This window comes from Eubalaena glacialis, chromosome 12 (genome assembly GCF_028564815.1).
Source record: "Eubalaena glacialis isolate mEubGla1 chromosome 12, mEubGla1.1.hap2.+ XY, whole genome shotgun sequence".
Taxonomy (NCBI): Eukaryota; Metazoa; Chordata; class Mammalia; order Artiodactyla; family Balaenidae; genus Eubalaena; species Eubalaena glacialis.
The window spans coordinates 105666698-105690978 of record NC_083727.1 but is presented as its reverse complement, the minus strand read 5'-3'; the positions used below and the strand labels follow the sequence as shown (position 1 = coordinate 105690978).

Here is a 24281-nt window from a genome sequence, read left to right as displayed (position 1 = left end):
TTGTTATAGTTTGAAAGGGACCATAAGATCAGAACATCCTCAGGAAAAAGTCAGCTGGTTGTTTACTAAAGCAGCCTCACAGAATGATATTAACTTGATAACTTTTGTCCACAGTCCAGTCCTTCCAATGTCATAAAATTGATTAGACTCAGGCAAGGACTTGATGCTAATCAAGTTCACAAGAGATTAAAGCACACATGCCAGAATGGCAATGGATTTTCAGCCTGACTACCTGCATCTAGTGACCTGAGCATTACATGCCCCATCCAGGGCATCTCATTCCCAGTACTGGAAGACCAAATATTTGGAACATTTGGAAGGGCAAAATAATCGTCTAAAAGTTACTTGATGAACATGGAATTGAAACAAAGAAGTGGGTAATTTTACAGGGTAGCTCACATAGGCCATAATGAGGCTTCATGAGTTATCACTGCTCTCATGAAGGCATCTCATTCCCAGTATTGGAAGGCATCTCATTCCCAGTATTGGAAGACCAAACATTTGGAACACTTGGAAGGGCAAAATAATCATTTAAAAGTTGCTTGATGAACATGGAATTGAAACAAAGAAGTGGATAATTTTATAGGGTAGCTCACATAGGCCATAATGAGACTTCATGAGTTACCACTGCCATGCCAGTGTACAACCCTCTAAGTGGCACCAGTATCTGTGCCATGACTAGTTCCCCTAGATGAAGTTGAAACAACACTGATCTTGCTATTTTGGCTTTCCTTTCCCATGCTCTATGCTGACTCTCCACCCTGCTCTCTGCTACACAATCTCTATGGATAGGTTATAATACCATCAGTTAAGTTTCCACCTGCCATATTACAATCATGTTGTCAGTCCTTCACAAGGTGATATCACCTTCACTAGATCTGTAGGTATTCCAAAATTCTTTAGGTTCACATTTATGTTCAATATTTTGAGTTATGTAACCAAAGATGACTCATCACATCTATTATATGTAGACTGCTGAGCTTAACTTTCAGACAGCAACAAATTTTCTCTATTTCCAAATTTTAGTGATCTACATCACTCGATATTACTGCTAATACTGTCTTAAAAGGGGAAGAGCTCTTTTACTGTTAGGCAAAAGGCAGTGAAAAGTTGAAGACACAGAAAAAGGAGTAGAAACAGGAGGGGGGAGGGTGTCTCTAAATATTAGTAGATTTCATTATAGTCCCTTTATTAATTCTTTCAAAGTACTTTTATTGAGAGCCTGTTATGCACTAACTGCCCTGCTGGGTATGGAAAATACAAAGATAAGACATATCTATCCTTAAACTCAAAGTCCTGTAAAGAAGGAATATTATTTATTCTTATCCTAGATCAATGAACAAAGTGTTAGTTACCGAGGGGTTCAGAAGAGGAGGGAGGCTTCATAAAGTAAGTGATATTTTAAAAAAATATTTTAAAAAAGTTACTTGACAGGTAGAGAGAGGCATTCTAAAAATTTCAAGCACCTAAGAATGAGGATGACAAACTTCTGGACTAACTGATTAAGTCCTCTTCGTGGCCTGCAAAGACTTGGATGCTTTTTCCAGCTTCACCTCTCACTATACAAAATACTTGTGCTACTCAGGTAATGAAGACCCATCCAAGGCGTCAAAGTGCAGAGCAACATGATTAAATCTATCATCAAGGCAGTATGGAAAAAGAACCGGAAAATGCAGATTAATAGAAAGATACCAGTTAGAGGCAACTGAGAGAGACCAATTACAGATTAAGAGAGAAATGATGAAGGCTTGACCTAAGAAGGTGGCAGAAGGGATAGAAAGGAAAGATTAAAAAGTCACTGAGAGGTAGACTCAATAAAACTTAGTGACTGACTGGCTTGGGAGGGAGAAAATGGGAAGACTCAGGGATGACTCGAGTCTCCAGATTGGGTCGAGGATGAACAGTGATGCCGCAAATAACAGATGAGGAATATGGAAGCAAGGATAGGTTGGTGGGACTAAGAGAACACGACTTTGGTTGCAGACATGATGAGTTTAAGATATTTGACAGACTCCCACAGGGAAATAACTAAAAGAAAGTGTAACTTGTGATCCAATCCAGAACACAATCTAGGTTAAAAAAATACATACTAACCAATCTGAAGATGATCAAGCTCTGGTGTGAAGAGTCCAGCAGGGTAGATTTTGATCAAAAAGTAGATGTATTTATTGTTGGGAAGAACTGGTTCCTTGAACTCTGAGAATAAGGAACCAGATACAGGTGTATATGGCTTCACAATTTCAGTACCTGGAAAAAGTCACAACAGAGAAATTCAAATCTAAAAATCTAAATGAAGGTGAAGCATACAAATTTTATGATGCTATCAGTATATATTTAAAACTGTATACTTAATGTGAACTTAATTCTATGTATGTAGTACATGTATATATACCCTAAACCTATGTGTGCTGAGATAATTTTAACAAATCAGTAATCTACCCATAATATAAATAACCTGTTTTTATTAAGCGTGGCATAAGGTGATGGGGTTTTATGTTAATAAACTTAGACAACCATCTACACCATCAGCATGTAAGCTTTGTAATAGGCCACAACAAAAATGGCATTAAAAGTTTACACAGAGATGCAAGAAGGTACTTACATAATAATTTTAATTATACACCAAATTTTTAAAAAATTTTATTTTATTCTATTTTATTTATTTATTTATTTTTGGCCTCACCACACGGCATGCGGGATCTTAGTTCTCCGATCAGGGACCAAACCCGTGCCCCCTGAAGTGGAAGCACGCAGTCTTAACCACTGGACCACCAGGGAAGTCCCCATACACCAAATTTTTAACAATGGATACCGATGGCCAGTGGGATCATTTGAGTTCCAGGAAGGGAAGAATTTCACTTTTTACTTTATATATTTCAAATTGTTTTAACAATTTAATATTTTATATATTACTTTCGTAACTGAAAAGAATGTTATTCCAACTACTTCTAAGAATATAATAATAAAAAACAGGGTAAAATTAATCAGAAGTCATATTTTAGCTAGCCAAATTCCAAAGAAAGAGGAGTCACCACATATTTGAAAGACCAAAATTTTACACATGGTTCCATCACATACACAAAAATTAATCTATGTGTAAATTATAATACACTGACAATAACCACACTGGTGGAGATACCAGCTATTGAATGATAACGTGGCATTAGTGATGATGGAGAGAAAAACTGAACAGTGCCGTCACAATAAACCATATTCACCAAATCCTGGCTGGTAGTCTGTGAGGCTGATTGCTGGAAAGGCTAGGAGTGTTATCTTCTGCAGTTTCAAAAGACTATGAAGATGTTAGACATCGGTAAGAAAGGTATTTAAAACAAGTAAATGAGGTAATTTCAGGATGAAAATGAGGGAAAAAGAATTTACACAGTAAGGAATATGTTTACAGAGCTTCTTATACTAGTGGCACATGCAAGGAAATCATTTATAATCATCCACTCATTTTCAGTTTTATAAATTCAACTTCCTAAATGACAGACCCGTAAGTGGCTAAATAAGAGACGTTAGTGTGTGTTTCTGGCAGTTGTCTTCACGGAAGACCATCTGTGTGCTCCCTCACCTCTTTCCTTTAAGGCTTTGTTAGTAATAAATTACAGTGCTGGTGGCACTATCTCTGTGACTAGTGATAACTTCTTTGTTCATACAGTGATGCAGCACAGCTATAGTTCCCACATGCAGGATCACTGCATCCACAAACCTAGAATCTGGCTATCACTAAGTCTAGCTGCCCAGAAACATTTTATTAATAACCTAAATGGGCGCTTCCTCGAGAGATTAGTACTGATTCCGAACTGCTTATAAAAGAAGAAACTGTTTCCACCAAGCCTCTGCTTGCCTTACCTGTAATAGTCAGCTTGAAGTAAACATGTTGCCCAGTTGGCACCTGAAGATGTGTGCTTGGTGGCAGCATCAAGCAGAAAAGCTTCGTATCATGAGTCACGTCTTCCTTGGAAATTAACTGGCACTTTCTGTAGTACAAACCTAGAAAGTGATTCATTTTCTCTTAGTGATGAATAAATTAAATAAGAAGTACTCTCAGACCTACCACGCAAAAACACAGGCTCAGCTTTTGCTCTTTAGTGAGCTTGAGTTTCACTAACAGGCCTGTGACATTTTAAAAATTCGTCAGTATTTTGAAAATCTTATAGTGTTAATTTTTTCCATTTTATTTCCTGCGATATCCATTTTCTAAAACCTGTAAGTACTTCTGTCATTTGAAAAATAAGCTCTATAAAATGAGTGTTATTTCCTCATGTCTGTCGTTATAGCATGTTAAAACCATTATAGCCTAAGAAATTAAAGTCTAGTTTATTTCTTCTTAAATTTACTTTTTAAAATAATTCCATCCTTTAAGCCTATAACAGCTATATAATTAAATTGTAGATGTGAAAAATATTTGATAATCAACAAAGCTCATTCTAAATTCTTTTCTTACAGAATGGAAAAGTCCTGAAACTCAAATATTTAAGGTTTAACAATACCAGCACTATTCAATAACTTAGAAATATTTCTTTGATAAAGGCAGGAAAAGTATACATTCTTGTGTCTCTGTATATGTGTATTATATATACACAAACAAAATTCATATGTATATGAATTATAGAACATTTCAATGGTCAAAAAATGATTAAAACAAAAAATAAACTTAGGTTTAAGGGTGTAAGTTCTGATTATCTGGAAAATTAATTTAAGTGAAAAACTGAAGATGCCAAGTTTGTAATACTAAAATACAAATAAACAAAAGGAATCAAGTATTTCTATAAATATGGGAAATATTTGAAATTAATACCCTAAGCTCAGGAAATATTACTTGTATACAGAGCAAAATAATACCACTTGGATTGGAAGATCTTGTTATAGAAGTTCTGAAAGCATGAATATTTTCACTTGTAAATTTTCTTTCAGATGTAAACAGCATGCCAGAGTAGACTTTGTTTCATAATTTCCTCTCTTTTGTAAAACAGCATTTACAGAGATGTCAGGAATTAATCCTAATAAAGCATCTTATTATCCTAATTATGCTCTTTTTTTTAACCTAAAAATATTTAAGTAGGTGCAGAAAGATTTACTCCAGACCTTAGGATGTGAAGGTCCTACATCGAATAATCCAATGGTTAGTGGAAAACTAAAATTCACATAGAATCCTAAGAAATCATTTTGACCACAGTTTCATCCAATTCTCTTCTTCCCTTGTCCCTTTTGCTCCCAAAGACCCTGGTCACTAAATCTTTCCATCTGTCACCATGGTAGCTCGGTATGCACATAAACTTAAGAGTGCATCGTTGCCAGGGCAAAGCTTAGACCAGATTACAGCTAAGAGTACCGTCCCAGAGTTATCCCGGAAGGCCTAATCCAGTACTGGACCGACGAAGGATCAAAGGACCTAGGCTCACCCCCAAGAAGAAATGAAGGTTCAAACGATCTCCTTATCCCTTCCTCTAGACCTTCCTGGGACCCAGAGTGGTAATACAATATGAGACCCCCATCTATATGTCTAAATACATGAAAGTTATAAATCAGACAAATAACTGCTAAATAAAATATGTTCTACGCTGTACCTTGAAATATACTTTCATAATGTCCTAGAAGGCTAGGCTCGAATTCAGGATTCTTGAACTCCTCAGAGTTCCACGCAGGAAGATGGTGGAGGGATGAGAGCTGCACCCCCTTGACTGCCTATGGCCTGACTCCCCTCTTCTCAGCCCCACTGTCTGACCCTGAGTGGAGCCCTGTGCAGGTGTGGGCGCACCAGCCCATATGTTAAGGCTCATCTACTTGCTCTCTCCATAAACAGCCTTGGCCACTTCTTGGATAGAAGCGGATTTGGGGCCATTTGGGCAGGGAATTCTGGGGTTCCAGATACCTGGAGGGCAGTGGTGAAGGAAAGCGCCTGAACTCCAGGTGGATAATTCTTCACCTTGCACACTCCTCATGCTGTGGGAGCCGTGCGGCTGGAGGAGAGCCCTTGTGTTTTCCTCCAAGCACGGAGTCCAGGGCAGGTGCCCCTCCTGACAATTTCACCTCTAGCCTTTACCAGAAAGGATTTGCTAGAGTAAGTATGCACCTCTTTGACTATACTTAAAACACAAGGAAACTCTGGGTTCCAGTGATTGACTGGCTTTCCTTGTTAGAGAATTAACACAGTATTCCTGCTATTTAACACCACTGAGATAATTTCAACATCTTACCGATAAAATAATAAAACTGCCATAATTTCACAAGGACGTGCTAACAATAGGTTCTAAAAGTCTTACGGAAAATTTAAGAATGTTTTCGTCTTTCAGTTGCACTGAGGAGAGAAGTATCACAGGCATGGACCTGAAAAATGGGGGAAAAGGAGTATAAAGCAGATGCACTGACGACTTCAGTCTGGATAATGCCTGTATTGAAGTGTCAGGTTTTTGGTTTTATAAGCATAATTATACAAGAAAATGAGAAACTGAAAATAAATATGAGATGGTGAAACAAAAACATAAGACAGAAAACTGTCTGCCCAGAAACCTCACTTCTTTTTTTTTTCATCTTTATTTTTTTATTGAAGTATAGTTGATCTTCAATGTTTCAGGTGTACAGCAAAGTGATTCAGTTATACACACACACACACACACACACACACACAAACACACATTCTTTTTCAGGTTCTTTTCCATTATAGGTTATTACAAGATATTGAATATATTTCCCTATGCTATGTAGTAGAGGTCCTTGTTGTTTACCTATTTTATATACAGTAGTGTGTATCTGTTAATCCCACATTAACTTCTTTTAATAACATACATATAATATTGAGACATTCGGCGTAACACTGAAATGCTGAGGATAATATGATAATTTGGGTATCCTTTTTTCTTCTTGTTGAAAAGAAACTATAGCTTTCCTTCTAAAGAGTAGACTTTCACAGGCTAAAATAAAGACAAAGCTCAGTGGGAGACAGACGTGAAAGAGAGCGCTGGAGTGGGAGTCCATACTGCCTTCACCCTGTAGAGCACTGGACTGGGAGTCCATACTGCCTTCACCCTGTAGAGCGCTGGACTGGGAGTCCATACTGCCTTCACCCTGTAGAGCGCTGGACTGGGAGTCCATACTGCCTTCACCCTGTAGAGCGCTGGACTGGGAGTCCATACTGCCTTCACCCTGTAGAGTGCTGGACTGGGAGTCCATACTGCCTTCACCCTGTAGAGCGCTGGACTGGGAGTCCATACTGCCTTCACCCTGTCCTTCAGCACCTTCTTGCTCCTAGTACACTTTTTGTTTTTCTGGCCATGTTACGTGGCATGCGGGACCTCAGTTCCCACACCAGGGATGGAACCTGTGCCCGCTGCAGTGGAAGTGCAGAGTCCTAACCACCGGAATTCCCCCTAGTACACTTTTAAAGCACCTATCCACTCTCATTTTCCCTGCTGGAAGCAGGGGCTTACAGAAGTTAAACAGCTTGCCCAAGATCACAGTGTCGCTTGAGAAGATGTGGATGGGGCAACAAGTTATGAGAGCTTCTTGCCCCAACTCATAGGCCTTGTTCAAAAAGTTTGAGAATCATCGTTCTAGAACAGTACATTGTTCTTTAGCATCTTCCTCCTTATTTTGACCACATCAGTTCAAGTATAAATGTTTCTAGATTATCCCTCCACCCTTTACAACTCCCTACTAACTATTTAACGTCCGAATTAAGGAACCAGTTCAGCAAGTCACCATCCATCCCAGGTACATCTCTTCTTCAACATCCCCGATTCCTACCGTTCTGAGCAACCACAGGTTTTCTTAGCACTCTTTACTACTTTCAATTACCTAAATATGGGTGTCCCCTGCTTTCTGAAATTTCCCTTTACGCCACTTATCTTTTATGAAAAATCTACATTAGTACCTGTTTTTCCTAACTGAAAGAAATCCAAAGAGGATTTTCACTTTTATGAAAACCGGTGAAAAGGGAAAATAGCATTCAGCGTTTGTTTTGCAGTGAGCTGTTACGGAGGCAGCGTGCACCCCGAGCAGAGAGGGTGGCACCCCAAGCTCCTTCCCCGGGAACTACAGTCAGCATCTCAGCATCAAGCCGCCATAACTTTGAACTGTGCCCGTGCGCATCTGCGTTTTGTCTCAGTTTACCTTGTGCATCCGTGAGCTAGATGTGTCCTAGGGTAACTGCTTCTTCCCTTTACACCATTTCCACTTATGAAAGATTCCATAGGATGCTCTACTTTTGGATAGTGGGGAAACCTGTATGATTTACTTACCTCCTAATTTGCAATCTACCTTTACTCATGCCTTCCTCTAAGATCTTCCTGAACCAACATAGGGCAAGCAGTTAGTGGAACTACACACTTAAAAAATGCTCCAATGGAAAATAAATAACCCCAAACATCAATACTAACATCTACAATACTTAAAAATATATTGATATACATACCTAGATATGTCCACGCAGAAAAACCCCCAACCTACAGCCATTCAATTCAATAGACATTCCATTTAGAATCTGGGTTATGTAAGGAGGGAAATCCAATATTACATTAACACCTTGGAAGAGGCTCAGAGCAAGACATGATATTGTCTCTTAGCTCAATTTTATCAGATGCCTGAAAGGGTGAAGCCGTATGTTGCTGAGACCACTCCTGTTTCTGGAACCTAAGGTTGAATAGAAAGCCTGCACACTTGAGGGGCCTTGCCCTGGGAGACATTTTTCATATGATGTGGTGATGGACTGGAGAGTTATTAATGACTGAATGAGATTCTAGTAAAGCGCCGGTTTCTTCTTAGCTGTGTATCATTTGATATAAATGGTTCATGGCCAGAGACCAGGGGCTGGGCTGTGAGATAAGAGAAAATCTATATATTGGCCTCTGCCCCCGGTTCCTGGCACAGAGTTCCTAAAATTCTTATAATATCCTAAGTGATAAGAACACTAGGAGCATCTCTTGTTCTTTACACAGTAGTTCCCCCTTATCCATGGGGGATACATCCCAAGGCCCCCAGTGGATGCCTGAAACTTCTGTTTTTTTCCTATATATATGTACATATTATACAGTTGTAATTTATAAATTAGGCACAGTAAGAGATTAGCAACAATAACTGATAATACAATAGAACAATTATAACAATATACCATAATAAAAGTTATGTGAATGTGGTCTATCTCCCTCAAAATATCTTACTCTACAAACTTAATGCCGTTTTCATCTTAACTAAGTACTTATCATGAACTGTGGCAGTAACTTTTGCAGTTTAAAGTACAACAGCAAAACTAGCACGGATTCCTTTTTCCTTCTTCACAATTTCACAGAGAATCTTCTCTGTTCTCATGGTAGATCTTAGCAACCTCATAATTTGATTTTTTTTTCTTCCTTTCCTTGTTAAGACAAGAACTTTCACCCTTTCACTTAAAGGAAGCACTTTCTGGCTTCTCTTTGGCATACTGGAATTGCCAGCATCACTTCCCTTGCGCTTTGGGGCCATTACTAAGTAAAATAAGGGTGACCTGAACACAAGCAATGTGATCCCACGAGAGCTGATCTGATAACCCGGACGGCTACCAAGTGGCTAACGGGTGGGATGCGCTGGACAAAGGGATGATTCACGTCCCCAGCGGGACGCCTTGAGATTTCATCACACTACTCAGAATGGTGCACAATTTAAAACTTATGAATTGTTTATTTCTGGAATTTTTCATTTAATATTTCTGGACCACGATTGACTGCAGTAAGTGAAACCTCAGAAAGCAACACCACAAATAAGGGGGGAACCACTGTATTTGTCTTTGACCCTCATCTCTAACACGGGATTCCTAATACCCTTGTAAATTCCTAAGTAATAAGAGAACCAGGAACATTTTTGTCCTCATGAGGTGACTCTGGGTGGGCTCCTGGATGAGCGCCAGTCACCAGAAAGACTCAGCTATGATAGAAGTTTGGAATTTCCAGCCCCACGTCCCACCCTCTGGAGAGGGGAGAGGGGCTGGAAATGAAGTTAATAACTGATCATGCTTACATGAGGAACCTCCATAAAATCCCAATAGCAGGGGGTTTAAAGAGCTTCCAGGTGGGCAAACACATCAACACTGGGAGGGTGACAGACCTCAACTCCCCACGGACAGACGTTCCTGTGCTCAGGACCCTCCCAGACCTTCTCTCACCCTCTGCATCTCTTCCATCTGGATATTCATCCGTATCCTTTATCATATGTGATCTACTCTAGCAAATTAATCAAGCCTAAGGAAGGGGTCTTTGGAACCTCCCATCTATAGCCAGTTAGTCAGAAGAACAGGTGGTAACCTGGGCTTGCCACTGGCGTCTGAAGTGTGTGTGTGTGTTGGGGGACGGGGGGAGGGATCATGTGGGACTGAGCCCTTAACCTGTGGGATCCGATGGTGTCTCCAGGTAGACAGTGTCAGAACTGAGTTAACTTGTAAGACACCAGCTGGTACTGCAAAGAACTGCCTGCTGTGGAGGAAAATCTCCAGGTATTTGGGACCAGAAGTGTCAGAAGTGAAGCGTTCTGTGTGAACAGTAAAGGAGACACATAGGAGAGAAAGACAGTAGGGAGGAACTGAGTTTTTTTCCTACACAGGAAAAATCTGAGTTTTTCCTTTACAGAATCTGTCACAGTTCATACAGCAGGGGTCAGCCTGATTTAGCCTTGCTGGCTGCCTGTTTCTGCCAAGACAGTGACCTTGATGAGCAATGAACTTGTGTGCAGGGATGATGCTCAGAACACCTGAGAACAAGCGGAGCCTTCAGTAGCTCAGTTGGTAGAGCACAGGTCTGCAGAACACTTGAGAACAAACTATTTTCAAGAACTGTACAAATACCTAACATTTTTAACTACGGATAAAATAATTCAAACCCATGAAGTCACTAGAATACCTTCCTATGCTGAAGAAACAACAAAGTTTTAGTTATTGTATACTTTTAAAAGTATTATATAATTGCATTTATTTTGCTGTTTTTAAAAATTATTCAGCCTTTTCACTAACTTTGGTAAGACTTCCACTTAACCTCTAGTAGTATAGTTTTATCATCCTCACCCAAACCACTCTTGAATATATGAATAAGAATACGTTCATAACACAGCTTCAAACACTAGGATGATAAATGTGTATGGGCACACATTTTTCCATATACTGGGGTAAAACCTAATGAAGCAGTATTAGTAAATTGACAATAAAGCATAGATTCCTTTCTGTTTTAACTATTACTGTTAAAAATATACCTAAAGTGGGCTTCCCTGGTGGCACAGTGGTTAGGAATCCGCCTGCCAATGCAGGGGACACGGGTTTGAGCCCTGGTCCGGGAAGATCCCACATGCCACGGAGCAACTAAGCCCGTGCGCCACAACTACTGAGCCTGCACTCTAGAGCCCGCGAGCGACAACTACTGAGCCCACGTGCCACAACTACTGAAGCCCACGTGCCTAGAGCCCATGCTCCGCAACAAGAGAAGCCACCGCAATGAGAAGCCTGCGCACCTCAACGAAGAGGGGCCCCCGCTCGCCGCAACTAGAGAAAGCCCGCACGCAGCAACAAAGACCCAACGCAGCCAAAAATAAATAAATTAAATAAATAAATTTATTAAAAAAGACATAAAAAGTTATTTTAAAAATATATATATATACCTAAAGTGTATTCAGGTCTTTTACTACCTCACCTAGACTGATGTGAGCTGAATCCTTCTTTCAAAGTGAGGATTTTATAGAGTTAAATATTAGCATTAAGTTAGGAGAAAGGAAGCTCTTTCTCCAAGACTAGATTCAATGGGGCCCTTAGACAATGGGGTCCACATCATAGCAAGGCTGTCACTAGATTTGAACATTTCTGTGCTTATCACTTTTCCTCAGTTCCATAACTAATAATTCAGCCAACATTATACACTGAAGTGCCTGAACTGCCTGAATTCTAAGTTTTTAAACTTCTTCTATTCTATCTTTTAGTATAGTAAATAATTTCTTACTCATTTACAGCCTGCCCCATCTATTCTGTGTTTCTTCTTATTCAGGCCATTCCGCTAGAAATAAGAAGAAGACAGCAAAATGCCAAAGCATCTTACAGTTACTGTGCAAGCAACGACTTTACACCTGCTGGGCTGAGCAGACAATTTAAGAGAACAAAGCACAGTGAAGTTTCTATTTGCTATCCACAATATTTTTTTCTTTTCCAGTAATTCTGAATGCTTGTTTTAGGCCGCAAAGAAACATGGATGCACAGGCAAGGAAGGGGAGGGGAGGGGTGAGGGTGGTTCTTTCTACACCTGCAACGAGAGCTGTTGTTCACTGTGGCAGCGAACAGCTTGCCTGCAGAATCACAGGCTCCGCAGAAAGCCTCAATTAAGTGACTGCTCACAGAGTGCTGACAAGCACATTTACACCTACAGACAGTACTTCAGTGTGTGTGCACACGCACGTGTGTGGTGTTAGCAGTTAGGAAGCCCTGATGAAAGTATAGTTCAAATCATGAGAAACTGCCATTTTTTTAGGTTAAAAAATAAATATCAGTGATTTCATACAGTTCAACTTGAATTATAAAGACAGTTATAGATTCTATATATATTTAACCTAGAGGTTTATAAATAGCTGCTGACATATCACAATTATGACACAATTTTTTAAAATCTTGTTTATAATTTTGTATCCCAATATTCATTTACTGAGTTGTTTGTTGGCAAATCTGTATAACTGCCTTTGTCTGGTGATCTAAGTCCCCATATTAAAGGCAATCACAATTAAAATAAACTTTAGGTTGGATACAGAAATAGCAATCCAATTATCTATTAGTTTCTGACTCTTAATAGACACAAGTTCGTTAGGCATCACACACATACACACACACAACTACTCATTCATAATCTTCATCTATTCATCTTTGGGAAGAAGAAAATAATTGGAAGCGCCCAAGTTACAAATGGTAGTTTGGTTCTAGTCATATAATTTAATTTACTAAGTATTACAGCTGGATTAAAGGTAAAAACGAAGTAGTTTCTCTTCTCTGATTATGTTCTTTGCTATATTTGAATCTTTTGTGTAAGTAAATTCTAGAAATGACATGAGAAGGTAGTGCACTAAGTCTTCAACTTACATGCTTATTTTCAAACTTAAATTTTTAAACTAAGAAATTTCAGTAAGAGGAAGCCAGCATGAAAACCTCCTTGAAAACCAAGGAGCCACGTGATAGACTGAACATTTGAAGCTACTGACAGCAAGTTAATCATAATACTTTGATCATGTAAGTATTCAGTTTTGCTAGTGCGGAAAATAACCTATAGTTTTTGTCATGATTTAAGGAAGAGAAAGGACAAAGAAGAAATTATCTATGCTAATTCTGTCAAACAAATTAAAAAAAACAATCCCCTAAACTCTGAGTCATTTTCCAAAGTGGAAAATCTAATTCACTAAAAAATACATGCATGGCTCTAACTTCAGACAAGAAAGCTAAAGCAAACTATGGTGGTTCATGATTCAAGCCAAAATTTATGGCAGGGATGAAAGAGTTCATGGAAAGCCTCAGGAAATTATAGAAAAGAATACTTGAGCAATGTTCATTCTATTTCCAAATGGAGGTCAGCCTGGGTTCTCAGTATCATTTATTTCTAGGACTTAGCTTTTACCTGGTTTGCTATGATTTTCCAATCACTAGAGAGTCGGATAATTTCAGGGCAACAGATTTCACTTTAATAATATCTTTTTTCATTTTCACTGTCTTTTACCTATTCTCTTCTGATCTGCTACATCACTCAGTTATTCCTCTATGTTCTCTCTCCCTACCTTATACCACACAATTGAGATCTCCTGCTCTGGGAAAATGACTCTATTTGAACTTCCCCATATATGGCTTACATTTTCTTTCTCTACCAACTGCAAAAGGTCTGGCACAATAAGTACCCAGTAATGATACCTGGAAAGCCCTTCATAGTTTTGGGGGGTTTTTTTAAAGCCACTTTCAAAACATTGCTTGATATTGACCTCCTTCATTCATGGAGAGTCATTTAAGGTCAAATTCATCTGCATCTGTTTGTTCACTTAAGGTAACCTTAGAATGCATTCAAGTTTGCACTATGTAACTTGGTCTTACTGGCCTATTTCTTGATACAAGTATTCTTCAGTCTCATGTTTGTGTATGTTCTTTCTTCCGCCTGGGAAAATAATTTCTGATGCCTTTTATTTGTTTCGTACCACAATACCTAAAATAGCCTTCTACACACAGTATGTACTCAAAATACAGCTACGTGATACTTTTCTGAAAATTAAAATACTATCCACAAATATATTTTTATAACTTTAAATATTTAAAGATGCTAAACTGAATACATGCAGTTAGTTTCTTCTAACCCCTCCCTAAAATAACAGCAAAGATGTTTTTTTTTCTGTGTGTGTGGTTGTTTTTTTAAGGCCTAGCCTGCAAGGACAATAAGAACAGAAATAAGAAAGCAACAGAAGTTTGGGAGCTGACAAAGCAAAGAGACGACTGGTCACTGACTCAGTAGACTCCGTAAAGCTAAATCCTAAGCTAGACAAACAAAAAGCCAAGAATCAACCCATCTGTAATATGAGATCCCTTTGAGGCTCAGAAATTGGCAGGACCAAGTATCTCTAGAATCAGAGTGAAGGCAGAGCTAAAACCACTTTCTGGAAGAAAGTTCATTTAAGAAGCCTAGATGCCGCCTCCCCCGCTTTCTGAGGTCCTCCCCTACTTCACACGGACACATGACTGATTCTCTCCTATTCTGGCAAAATATCAGAATTTTGCTCTCTCCGTAGAGGGCAAAACAAAGGGTCTCTAGATTGGGTATATGTTATAGGCTGAACTGTGTCCCCCTCAATTTTCAACGTTAAAGTCATAACCCCCAGTACCCCAGAAAGTGACTATATTTGGAGACAGGGTATTTTAAAAAGTAAGTTAAAATGAGGTCATTAGGGTGGTCTCTAATCCGATGTGACTGACGTCCTTATAAGAAGAGGCAATAGGGACACAGACACACGCAGATGGAAGACCATGTGAACACAGCCATCTGTAAGCCAAGGAGGGGCCTCAGGAGAAGTCAACCCTGCCAGCACCTTAGTCTCAGACTTTTAGCCTTCAGACTGTGAGAAAATAACTTTCTGTTGTTAGGCCACCAAGTCTGTGGTACTTTTTCACAGCAGCCTTAGTAGACCAATATAGTATACTAGGCAAAAAAAAAAAGGAAATTAAGTTTACAGATATCCCAGCCTTCTTTTCCCACATAACTTCTGAAATGCTGGATGTGGGGTAGAAGACTGTTTACCCTAGAGACTCTGACAAAATACTGGCATCAGACTTTTCCCGAAGAAACCATCCAGCCACATAGTAAATATTACTGTCAACAAGCCACACCCACATGCACAGAGTTTCCAATCAGCCTTTAGAGTTCCACCCTGAAGTAAGAGCAGATGGTCAAGGATCAGCAGACATTCAAAGAAAGCATCTAATATGAAAGACAAACCAAAATAAACAAACTGTAGGAACAGAGGCTACACAGGGAGACAAAAACTCTCGAACACTATAATTCTTAAAAAGAGAAGATAGAAAATAGGATGCTAAAACAAAGGAACAAAAATCAAAAGAGTTCTCCAAAGTTAAAAATATGAGAGTAGAAATGAGTATCACAACAGCAGAGCTGGAAGACACAGCAGAAGAAATCTCCCAAAAAGTAGAAGAAAAGGACAAAATTGAAAATGAGAGAGAAAAGACAAGATAATTAGAGAACTGGTTAAGAAGGCTTAAAGTAAGACTATTTCTAAAAAGTAAGAACAGACCATGAAGGGAAGAAATATCAGTATTCCCCAGGCCCGAGGGTCTTAAGTTTCCGTAACGGAAATATTAGCAAAAAAGGATGAACATTCGGCACAGAAGCTGAAAGCAGACCCCCCGTTAAGGTATATCAAACTGTGAAATTTCAAAACACTTGGAAGAGGCAAATCCTACCAGTTTCCAAAGAGAAAATATGGAGTGCATTCACTTTGTGAAAATTCATCAAGTAGAACATTTGTAATATGCACCTTTGCCTATAAATGTTATAGTTACATAAAAAGCTTTAAAAAATAAAGAAAGGAAGGAAATGAATGGTATCATCCTTTAGGAATAAACTCAGAAACTGGTTTAGGTAAGCAGAGAGACAGTAAATGTGCCTTCTCTAACAGAAAAAAACTAGATGTGCCTACAAGGCATAAACTTAACTTGTTTCTGCACCTTTTATTAAAAAAAACAAACCTCAAGGAGTGAATGGTCGGACAAGAGTCTGAGTGGGTTTCTCCATTTAGGTATCATTACCTAATGACTTTTGTTATGTCTAAACATTAGATAGCAGAGTCAGAAATTTAATTTCTGCTTAAAAAAAAAAAAGGAGGATAACAGACACAATGTCCCTTTTCAACTCCTTAGAGAGAGATACAAGGACCCTTTGGCTCACTGCAAGTGGCCTTCCAAACTCTGATATAACTGAGCCACTGACACAACATTTTCATTAACCCAGGACTCAAAATAATAGCACAGCCTACCTGTATCTTTCTTTGGAATAAGTGAATTATGATTCTCCAGGGGATGACCAAGGCATTTCCAAGAAGTATTCTCTTTTTTCTTCAGGACAATCTCTATTTTTCCCACATTCTCAACAACTCGCACTGAAAAGAAGATAAATTCCATTTGTATTCATTGATACTAAATATAAGGTTTTACTTTTAAACCAACCTTTCTCAAACAACCCAAATGTCCCAATCAGATATGAATGACACTGAGCATTTGTGAGATAAACAAAATTCTGTGTACATGTTCATCAAAATTGTTTATGCCTTATATGGTGTTAAATCCAGTTTATGTTAGATTCAGATTAACTTCTTTCAAATTAATTTATCAAGGGCCAAACTAATACATAATGCTAGTTTTCATACAAGCTCAAATAGAGCCATGGCAACTAATTAACACATAGCTTAAAAAAAAAACTTAAATATACAAATTAGCCATTGAATGAATCCACAAAAGCAAATTTAATTTATACTCTTTTAACATTTCTTGGGATCTGAGGGGTTCTTATGAGTGAATTCAGTAAACCAATATTGAGCCTAATAAACATAGAAAAAGCTTCAGGAGAATGAATCCCAATAAAGTGCATGTCAATCTTTGATAATTAAAAATCTTTTAGATTCTCTTTTTATTTTTGAATGTTTAAAATAGTTTAGAATACATGAGTACAATAATAAAATAAACTTTTAAAATTGATTAAATTTTATGAATTGAATGTGCTTTTAAAGATCTAAAGTATATTTCTTTTTGTCTTTAGAAACAATCTGTCCTTCCCTACTGTAAACACATAATTCAGTAGCAATTTAACAACTTTTAAACACAGATTAATCAAATAAATTCAATTCAATGAGCACTGATTTGAAGCTTAACAAACATAAGAAGTCCTTGATTCTAAAGAGATTAATTTATACAATTTATAGAACTTACTATGGTATAAAGAAAAGGGAAGGTATAGAACCGGTGTAAGGTACTCTGACAGTACTTTAAAACAAGAAACCACATGTATATACGAATATAGAATGGAATATTATTCAGCCCTAAAAAAGGAAGGAAATCCTGCCACTTGCAATGACGTGTGATAAATCTAGAGGGCATTATATTAAGTGAAATAAATAAGACAGAGAAGACAAATAGTGCATGGTATCATTTATATGTGGAATTAAAAAAAAAAAGTCACACTCATAGAAACAGAGAGTAGCAAAATAGTGCCAGGAGTTGGGGCAGGGGGAGGGGGGAATAGAGAGAGCTTGATAAAAGGGTACAAACTTTTAGCTACAAGATGAATAAGGTCCGAGGATCTAATGTATAACATGGTGACAACAGTTGATGACACTGTCTGGTATAATTGAAATTTGCTAAGACAACAGAACTTGTGTTCATACGCATACACACACACACACAAAGGTAAATATGTGAGGTGATGGATGTGTTAATTAATTTGTGTGAATCTTTTCACAGCATATACCTTTATCAAATCATAACATTGTACACTTTAAATCTTCAAATATATTGTAATTTTGTCAATTATATTTCAATAAAGCTAAAGAAAAACACAAAAAACAAGAAACCACCATTCTTTGATGAGTCTTCTATTGCTAAACAGCTGTGTAAAATCCACATTGTGTACAGAGTGAAGTAAGTCAGAAAGAGAAAAAGAAATACAGTATGCTAACACATATATATGGAATCTAAGGAAAAAAAAAAAAAAAAAGGTCATGAAGAACCTAGTGGCAAGATGGGAATAAAGACACAGACCTACTAGAGAATGGACTTGAGGATATGGGGAGGGGGAGGGGTGAGATGTGACAGGGTGAGAGAGTGTCATGGACATATATACACTACCAAATGTAAAATAGATAGCTAGTGGGAAGCAGCCGCAGAGCACAGGGAGATCAGCTCGGTGCTTTGTGACCACCTAGAGGGGTGGGATAGGGAGGGTGGGAGGGAGGGAGATGCAAGAGGGAAGAGATATGGGAACATATGTATATGTATAACTGATTCACTTTGTTATAAAGCAGAAACTAACACACCATTGTAAAGCAATTATACTTCAATAAAGATGTTTAAAAAAATAAAATAAAATAAAATAAAAAATCCACATTGTGTATTTACATGCAGAAATAGTCATAATTTAATGTGCTCTGTCAATACTAAATATTTGAATATATACACCTAAGAAAAATTTGTCTGGTCTGGTCAAGTATATTTCTACAAGCTGCATGTCAGGAGTAGGGCTGGAAGGAAGAATGGGGACAGGAATTTTTTTTCTAAGGAGAGGAAAAGGAAAGTGCAAAGATAAGAGATGAAAAAGGCGAAAGAAAAAAGGCGTGGGGGGAACTGAAACCAGAGAGAAAAGAGTACATTTAAAAATTAATGTATTTGCTTATATAGAAAACATCATGTCCTTGTCTGCAACATGAAAATATACAAATGAATAATAAGATAAATGCTGTCCACCGTCCCATGTGTGTGTGTATGTATATGTGTGTGTGTATATGTACAAAGATAAATTATTTTTGGTAGCTTACCAGAAAAATCTTCCTGAATCTCATGACTTAGGGCTGGAGAAAAAAAAATTTCAGTTAAGATCCAGCTTCAGTTCCTATGGTCTACAAATACCATATAAGATCATTTAAATGGTTCTTTCATGCACCATTTCAAATCTCTCAAACATATCCTGAGAAATCAAAAGAAAGAAACTGAACACAACCAAAATACTGTATACAATATTTTGAGACAAATTACTTAAATATGTATCTTCAATTTTTCCATTTCTCTCCCTATTAATTAAGGAGTAAATACTCAATTGCCCACAGGTGGATAACCCACACTGGTGCAAGGATAGTCCCAGATTGCCAATGCTACAAACCAAGAAGGGAGCAAGGCAGGGAGAGAGAGCACGTGAAACACACATACTCCAGGGTGTGCACGTGCGTGTGCGAATACAGGCCGGGACTGGGTCTAGCTCAGCGTTTCCTTTCTTACTGTTCTCTAAGTTGAATATGCACTCAGTTATTGAAAAAGAAAATTATTGGGCATCTGTGCGTGTTATGCACTTTCCAGGTGTTACAGTTATCACAGTTAGTAAAAGAGAAAAATCCCTGCTCTCATGGAACGTACATTCCAGAAGGGGGTGATGCAAGAAGTATTTTTACAAACATCTGCTCTAAAGTTCACTGTGTTAATATAGTTGTGTGGAACTTAAAATTCTGCATTATTTTAGTCCTTCTGATCTAATATTAGCAACCAGGAGTTTCACATTTTTGACTGTGGAATTTTTGTTTGTTTTTTATATGTGTGCAAGATACAGTTAGCTACAGTGTGAACAGAACTAGCCATAAAGTATTTGAAACATAATAAGTGCTGACACAGAGGTCTTCCTTAAAGAAAAATCATGACAGAGCTAATGAATAATGTATACTTTTCTAGACATCTGAATTTTTGATTAAAACTCTCCCTAAGAGGCAATATATATTAGATATTATGCTAGCAAAAAATAGGGTAGCATGTATTTCTAGAAGAAATGTTTAAGATTTCAGGTTGATTAATGAATGGGGGGAAAATAAGAAAGAAAAAACATTTATCAACTCCAATCAAATTCAGGACTAAAGGTCCTTCATTAATATGGTAAAGCCATGAGCTGAATCTCGAGTCATCTGAGGCCTGGAGAATTTCAGTCTCTGTTTTGCAAAAGTAAATGAAACGTTCTTTACATAAGAATGTGTGCTTAAAATACAGTTTTCCTCTTGCTGTTTTGGTTTGTTTCATTTCTACTTTCTAACTAGAATAACATTACCTTCTTTAAAGGAGAAAAGGATGAACTCCTAGAGTCATTATGGGTGAGAAATGCATTAAGAATCTGCTACCTTGATTCTAGATTTTAGTCCTCATTTCTTTCCCCTGATAGATCTGTAACCTCTCAAAACAGACAGAAGTGAAGTGTATGGCAGGTCTTTGCCCACGAAGGGACAGGCAGCTGAGGGGTACAGTATAACCTTGCGGCTGGCAAGAGACAGGCCGATAGAACAGCGCCTGGTGATGTCTACTCAGCGGGAGCACATGACAGGCAGGGCTCCTGTCAGAGATTTATTTGTAGGTATTACGTTACAGAGTCTTACAAAGCTGGGCCAACAAGTATTTCATATGATTATTGATTTTGATCGCACCTAATTGTTTAAACTTGGGAAAAGTGAGGTTGTACTGCCATTTGCTAGCGCTTTCCTTAGCATAAAGAAATAACAGAAAAAAAAGATCAAAAGTGACAAACCAAAATAACAATGGCACATAAAATATTATAGGTACCGAGACTCTACACCAGTAACTACTATACCTAAAGGAAACAAAAGTTGTTTCCATTAATACAGAATAAGGTACTTACCAATATGTATAAGATATGAATAATCCTTGATAACTGTTTCTGCTCTAAAGGAATCATCCCGGTGATCAGCTATTACTGAGTCTAAATTGATATCCTTAAATGGAAATCGAAAAAAGAAAGATTAAAAAGTAAACTTTTCACCAAACTCCTATTACTACACTTTTAAGCTGATCAGTGGAAGTTCATATGGTACTTATTTACAGAACCCACAAGCTAAATACACATTATTCCTGTTTTTTGCTCTCTCATACAACCCAGTTCTTCTCCTTCAAAGCATATACCACAGTTTTAACTATGCATTTGTCTATGCTTAATGTCTACCTTACACACTCGTCTTTACGCTCTAAGTGTAAGGGGCAGAATACTGTCTTCAGAATATTGCTCAGCACCAAGTAGGTGCTCAAATATCTGTTGCATAAATAATTTGGAAAAAAAATTAGAGTCAGACAAGAAGCCAAGATATTTGCGTTCATTTTTATCTTTCCACTATTATGTGACACTGTGCAAATAACACAACCTCTTAGGCTCAGCTTATCAAAAAAAATAATAATAATAATAAATTCACTAACAAATTTTTAGATGTCTCTAATTTCTACATAGCTTTGGTGCAAGTTATTTTGGTGCCTATCGTTTACACCATACACTGAATACATTATTCCACGTAGAAACCTTCCCCCTTCCCTTAATCATCCATCCTCTGTGCTTCACTGATATCACCAATGAGAGCACACAGACCCCAGCCTCGCCAGGCCCTGTCCTCTTGGTTCAGGTCTGCTTGGTTAGGAGACAATACCAAGAGGGAGTGGAACGCGGGACAAGCAGTGCCTCTCTGGGCCTCCTGGCTCTTTCAGGCAGAGGCTGGTCACTCCTGCGGAGCCATCAAATCCTGCTGCAGGAGTAGGAGGAACTCACCAGCTCAGATGTGGTTCTGCTACTACAGAAGCAGCATAAATTCTCAGAAATTCCTAGCTGCCAGAACTTGTCTTTAAATCTCCACAGTTCCTCAAGTGTGGGAACCTTGCCAGTTGCTGGAGGATGTGTCTGGAGATGCTGTAAGTTGCCTGCTTATTTATCTGATTTCCCAGCTGGACTGTAAGCCTGGTGAGAGTTCAGTCTCTATGAATCTGGCCCATCATTAGATTCCTGAATTCTACGATGGTGTTGCAAATGAAGCAGGGGTTCAATAAATACTTAGTGAATGAATTAACTCCTTAATTTTAGTTTTCAGAGGGCATTAACTGAACCCCGTTAGTGGCTTAAGCATACTAAGCTCCAGCAGTACAGTCTCTCCTGTCTCTTGAATTCCAATTTAAGTGCAGGAAATTAGTTTGTATGGTGAAGTTAAACTGGGACTCTCACTGCTGTTATCTATGCTTAAACACAAAAAAAATCACAGAAGAGCACATAAAATATGCTTCTTCCTAGTCTATTTTTTCCCTAAGATGCTATGGCATGGTTGTTAAGAGCATATACTATGAAGCCAGCCTGCCTGGGTTCAAAACGCTAGATCTGCCGCTTACCGTGTGACTTTGGGTAAATTACTTAATTTCTGTTTCCTCATCTGTAAAATAGGGGTAACGAAAGGATCTACCTCACAGAGTTGCTGTAAGTTAATACAAGAAGAGCTCTTAGAAAAGTACACCTGCGCATAGCTAACATTTATTATTTATTTTTTTGTTTTTTCTGATCTTAAAAATGTGTTTACCTTCTGTTTAGTATATATGACAATGGTGACTAAAGCATCTGTTTGGAACCAGTCATAGCTGTAAAATATTTTAAAAAGAATAAATAATCATGTGCAGTAACATGTATTAAATCATTAAATATATAATTTTAAAATATATACAATTTAAAAATATAAAATATGACACAATAAATACATGATTTAAAACATATAGTTCAAAATCTACAGTGAGAAATATATTTCTCTAGGTAAAGTTTTTTTTCTAAATAATCAGTGGTGTTACCATGAAATAAATAATAAAGCAATTATTTCTCAATTTAAAATACTTATACTTCCATGTATTCCAACTTGGATAAAAACAAACAACATCCTTGACAAGGCACTTTTTATAAAGGTTACACATCTAAAATTCCTTTTATCAGAGCAATAACACAACATGTTTTCTGAAGAAGCATGACAAAATCGACATGCTTATTACCTTCACTCCTCCCTGTCACAAATATATTATTACTCCTCAAGAAATTAACTCACCAAGGATGTTTAATGGTCAACAGTAAAAACTTAAGGAAAAACTAAGTCTTCGGTTTTGTAATAGCTATTGATCAAATTGATTCTGTTTTTGCACTGACTACCTGTATACAGGCCCCCAATGTGAATGCTAGGAGGTATCCTGAGGCCCTTAACTTAAAATTGAATATGAAATAATTTAACAGGTATAGCAAGTACAGCCGGAAGCTGCTGTTATAGACTCACAATAGGGGGAAAGGTGGTAAAAGAAAGACTACAAATAACACACATAACCCTAAGGGCATCTGAAATATCATTAACAAAAATATACATGGATTGCTTAATTTACTAAGACAGGGTACAATACATTTTGAAGGATTTCCATTAAAAACTGATAAAGCAAACTAGACACACAAAAAATAGAATAGTTGAATAAATTATGGATTTCTATGATCAATTTCCATCATATGATAGAATACAGACAAAAAATGCTTTTGCAGAATCTTTCATGACATAGGAAATTGATCACAGAATATACTGTAACACCGTATTATCAAAATAGAATAGTATGGAAATAGGTATGACATGAATAAACTGTGTGGAATAAACCAAATATTAAGAGTCTATATCCAGGGTTGATGGGATTACAACTGATTTTATCACTTTCTTTTGTATTTCTCTGTATTTTCCAAGTTTTCTACCATGAATGTATATTTTATAATCAGAAAAAATAGTTCTGAATAGTTCTTTTTTAAAGTTGTGGTGTTTAAAATGGGTTAAACTTCAGTTATGTTAAAAATTCATATTTATGGAACAGCTCATTCTCCAACAATGCCTGATAAATGAGGCACTACAGTTCTAGGGTCAAAGAAACATAATTAACATAATAAGCAATAAATCAAACTTAGAGCCATTTTTTTAATGTATATATTTTGGTGTCGAACTGATTAAGCTTTAAAAAAGTAAAACAAGAATGCATACCTTGGAGAACTAGGCCCTTCTTTGGCAAGTGGATCTGTCACTTGGCTCTTGGGAAGCATGCCTTCACAAAGAAAAACAAACAAAATAGCTACAGTTCATCTATGTAGCATTTTTCTTTTTTTCCCTCATCTTTTCAGTAAACTTCTTATTGAACTATTATAAAAGGACACAAGTCATAAATGTACTACTCAATGGATTTT

At 37.5% G+C, this 24281-nt stretch overlaps 1 protein-coding gene across 5 annotated transcripts in view; it reads right to left on the bottom strand.

Moving 5' to 3' along the window:
- LOC133102019 (cytochrome b5 reductase 4) overlaps positions 1-24281 on the bottom strand; it is an 86946-nt gene that overhangs the window by 13891 nt on the left and 48774 nt on the right. For all 5 annotated transcript variants that reach the window (XM_061206932.1, XM_061206934.1, XM_061206933.1 and 2 more), the window contains 7 exons: positions 24082-24142; positions 22615-22672; positions 20910-21003; positions 19060-19092; positions 16510-16632; positions 3856-3996; positions 2095-2247 (listed from right to left, as the gene is read on the bottom strand). In XM_061206932.1, the coding sequence (XP_061062915.1) occupies positions 2095-2247; positions 3856-3996; positions 16510-16632; positions 19060-19092; positions 20910-21003; positions 22615-22672; positions 24082-24142 (663 nt within the window). The remainder of the gene's footprint in view (positions 1-2094; positions 2248-3855; positions 3997-16509; positions 16633-19059; positions 19093-20909; positions 21004-22614; positions 22673-24081; positions 24143-24281) is intronic.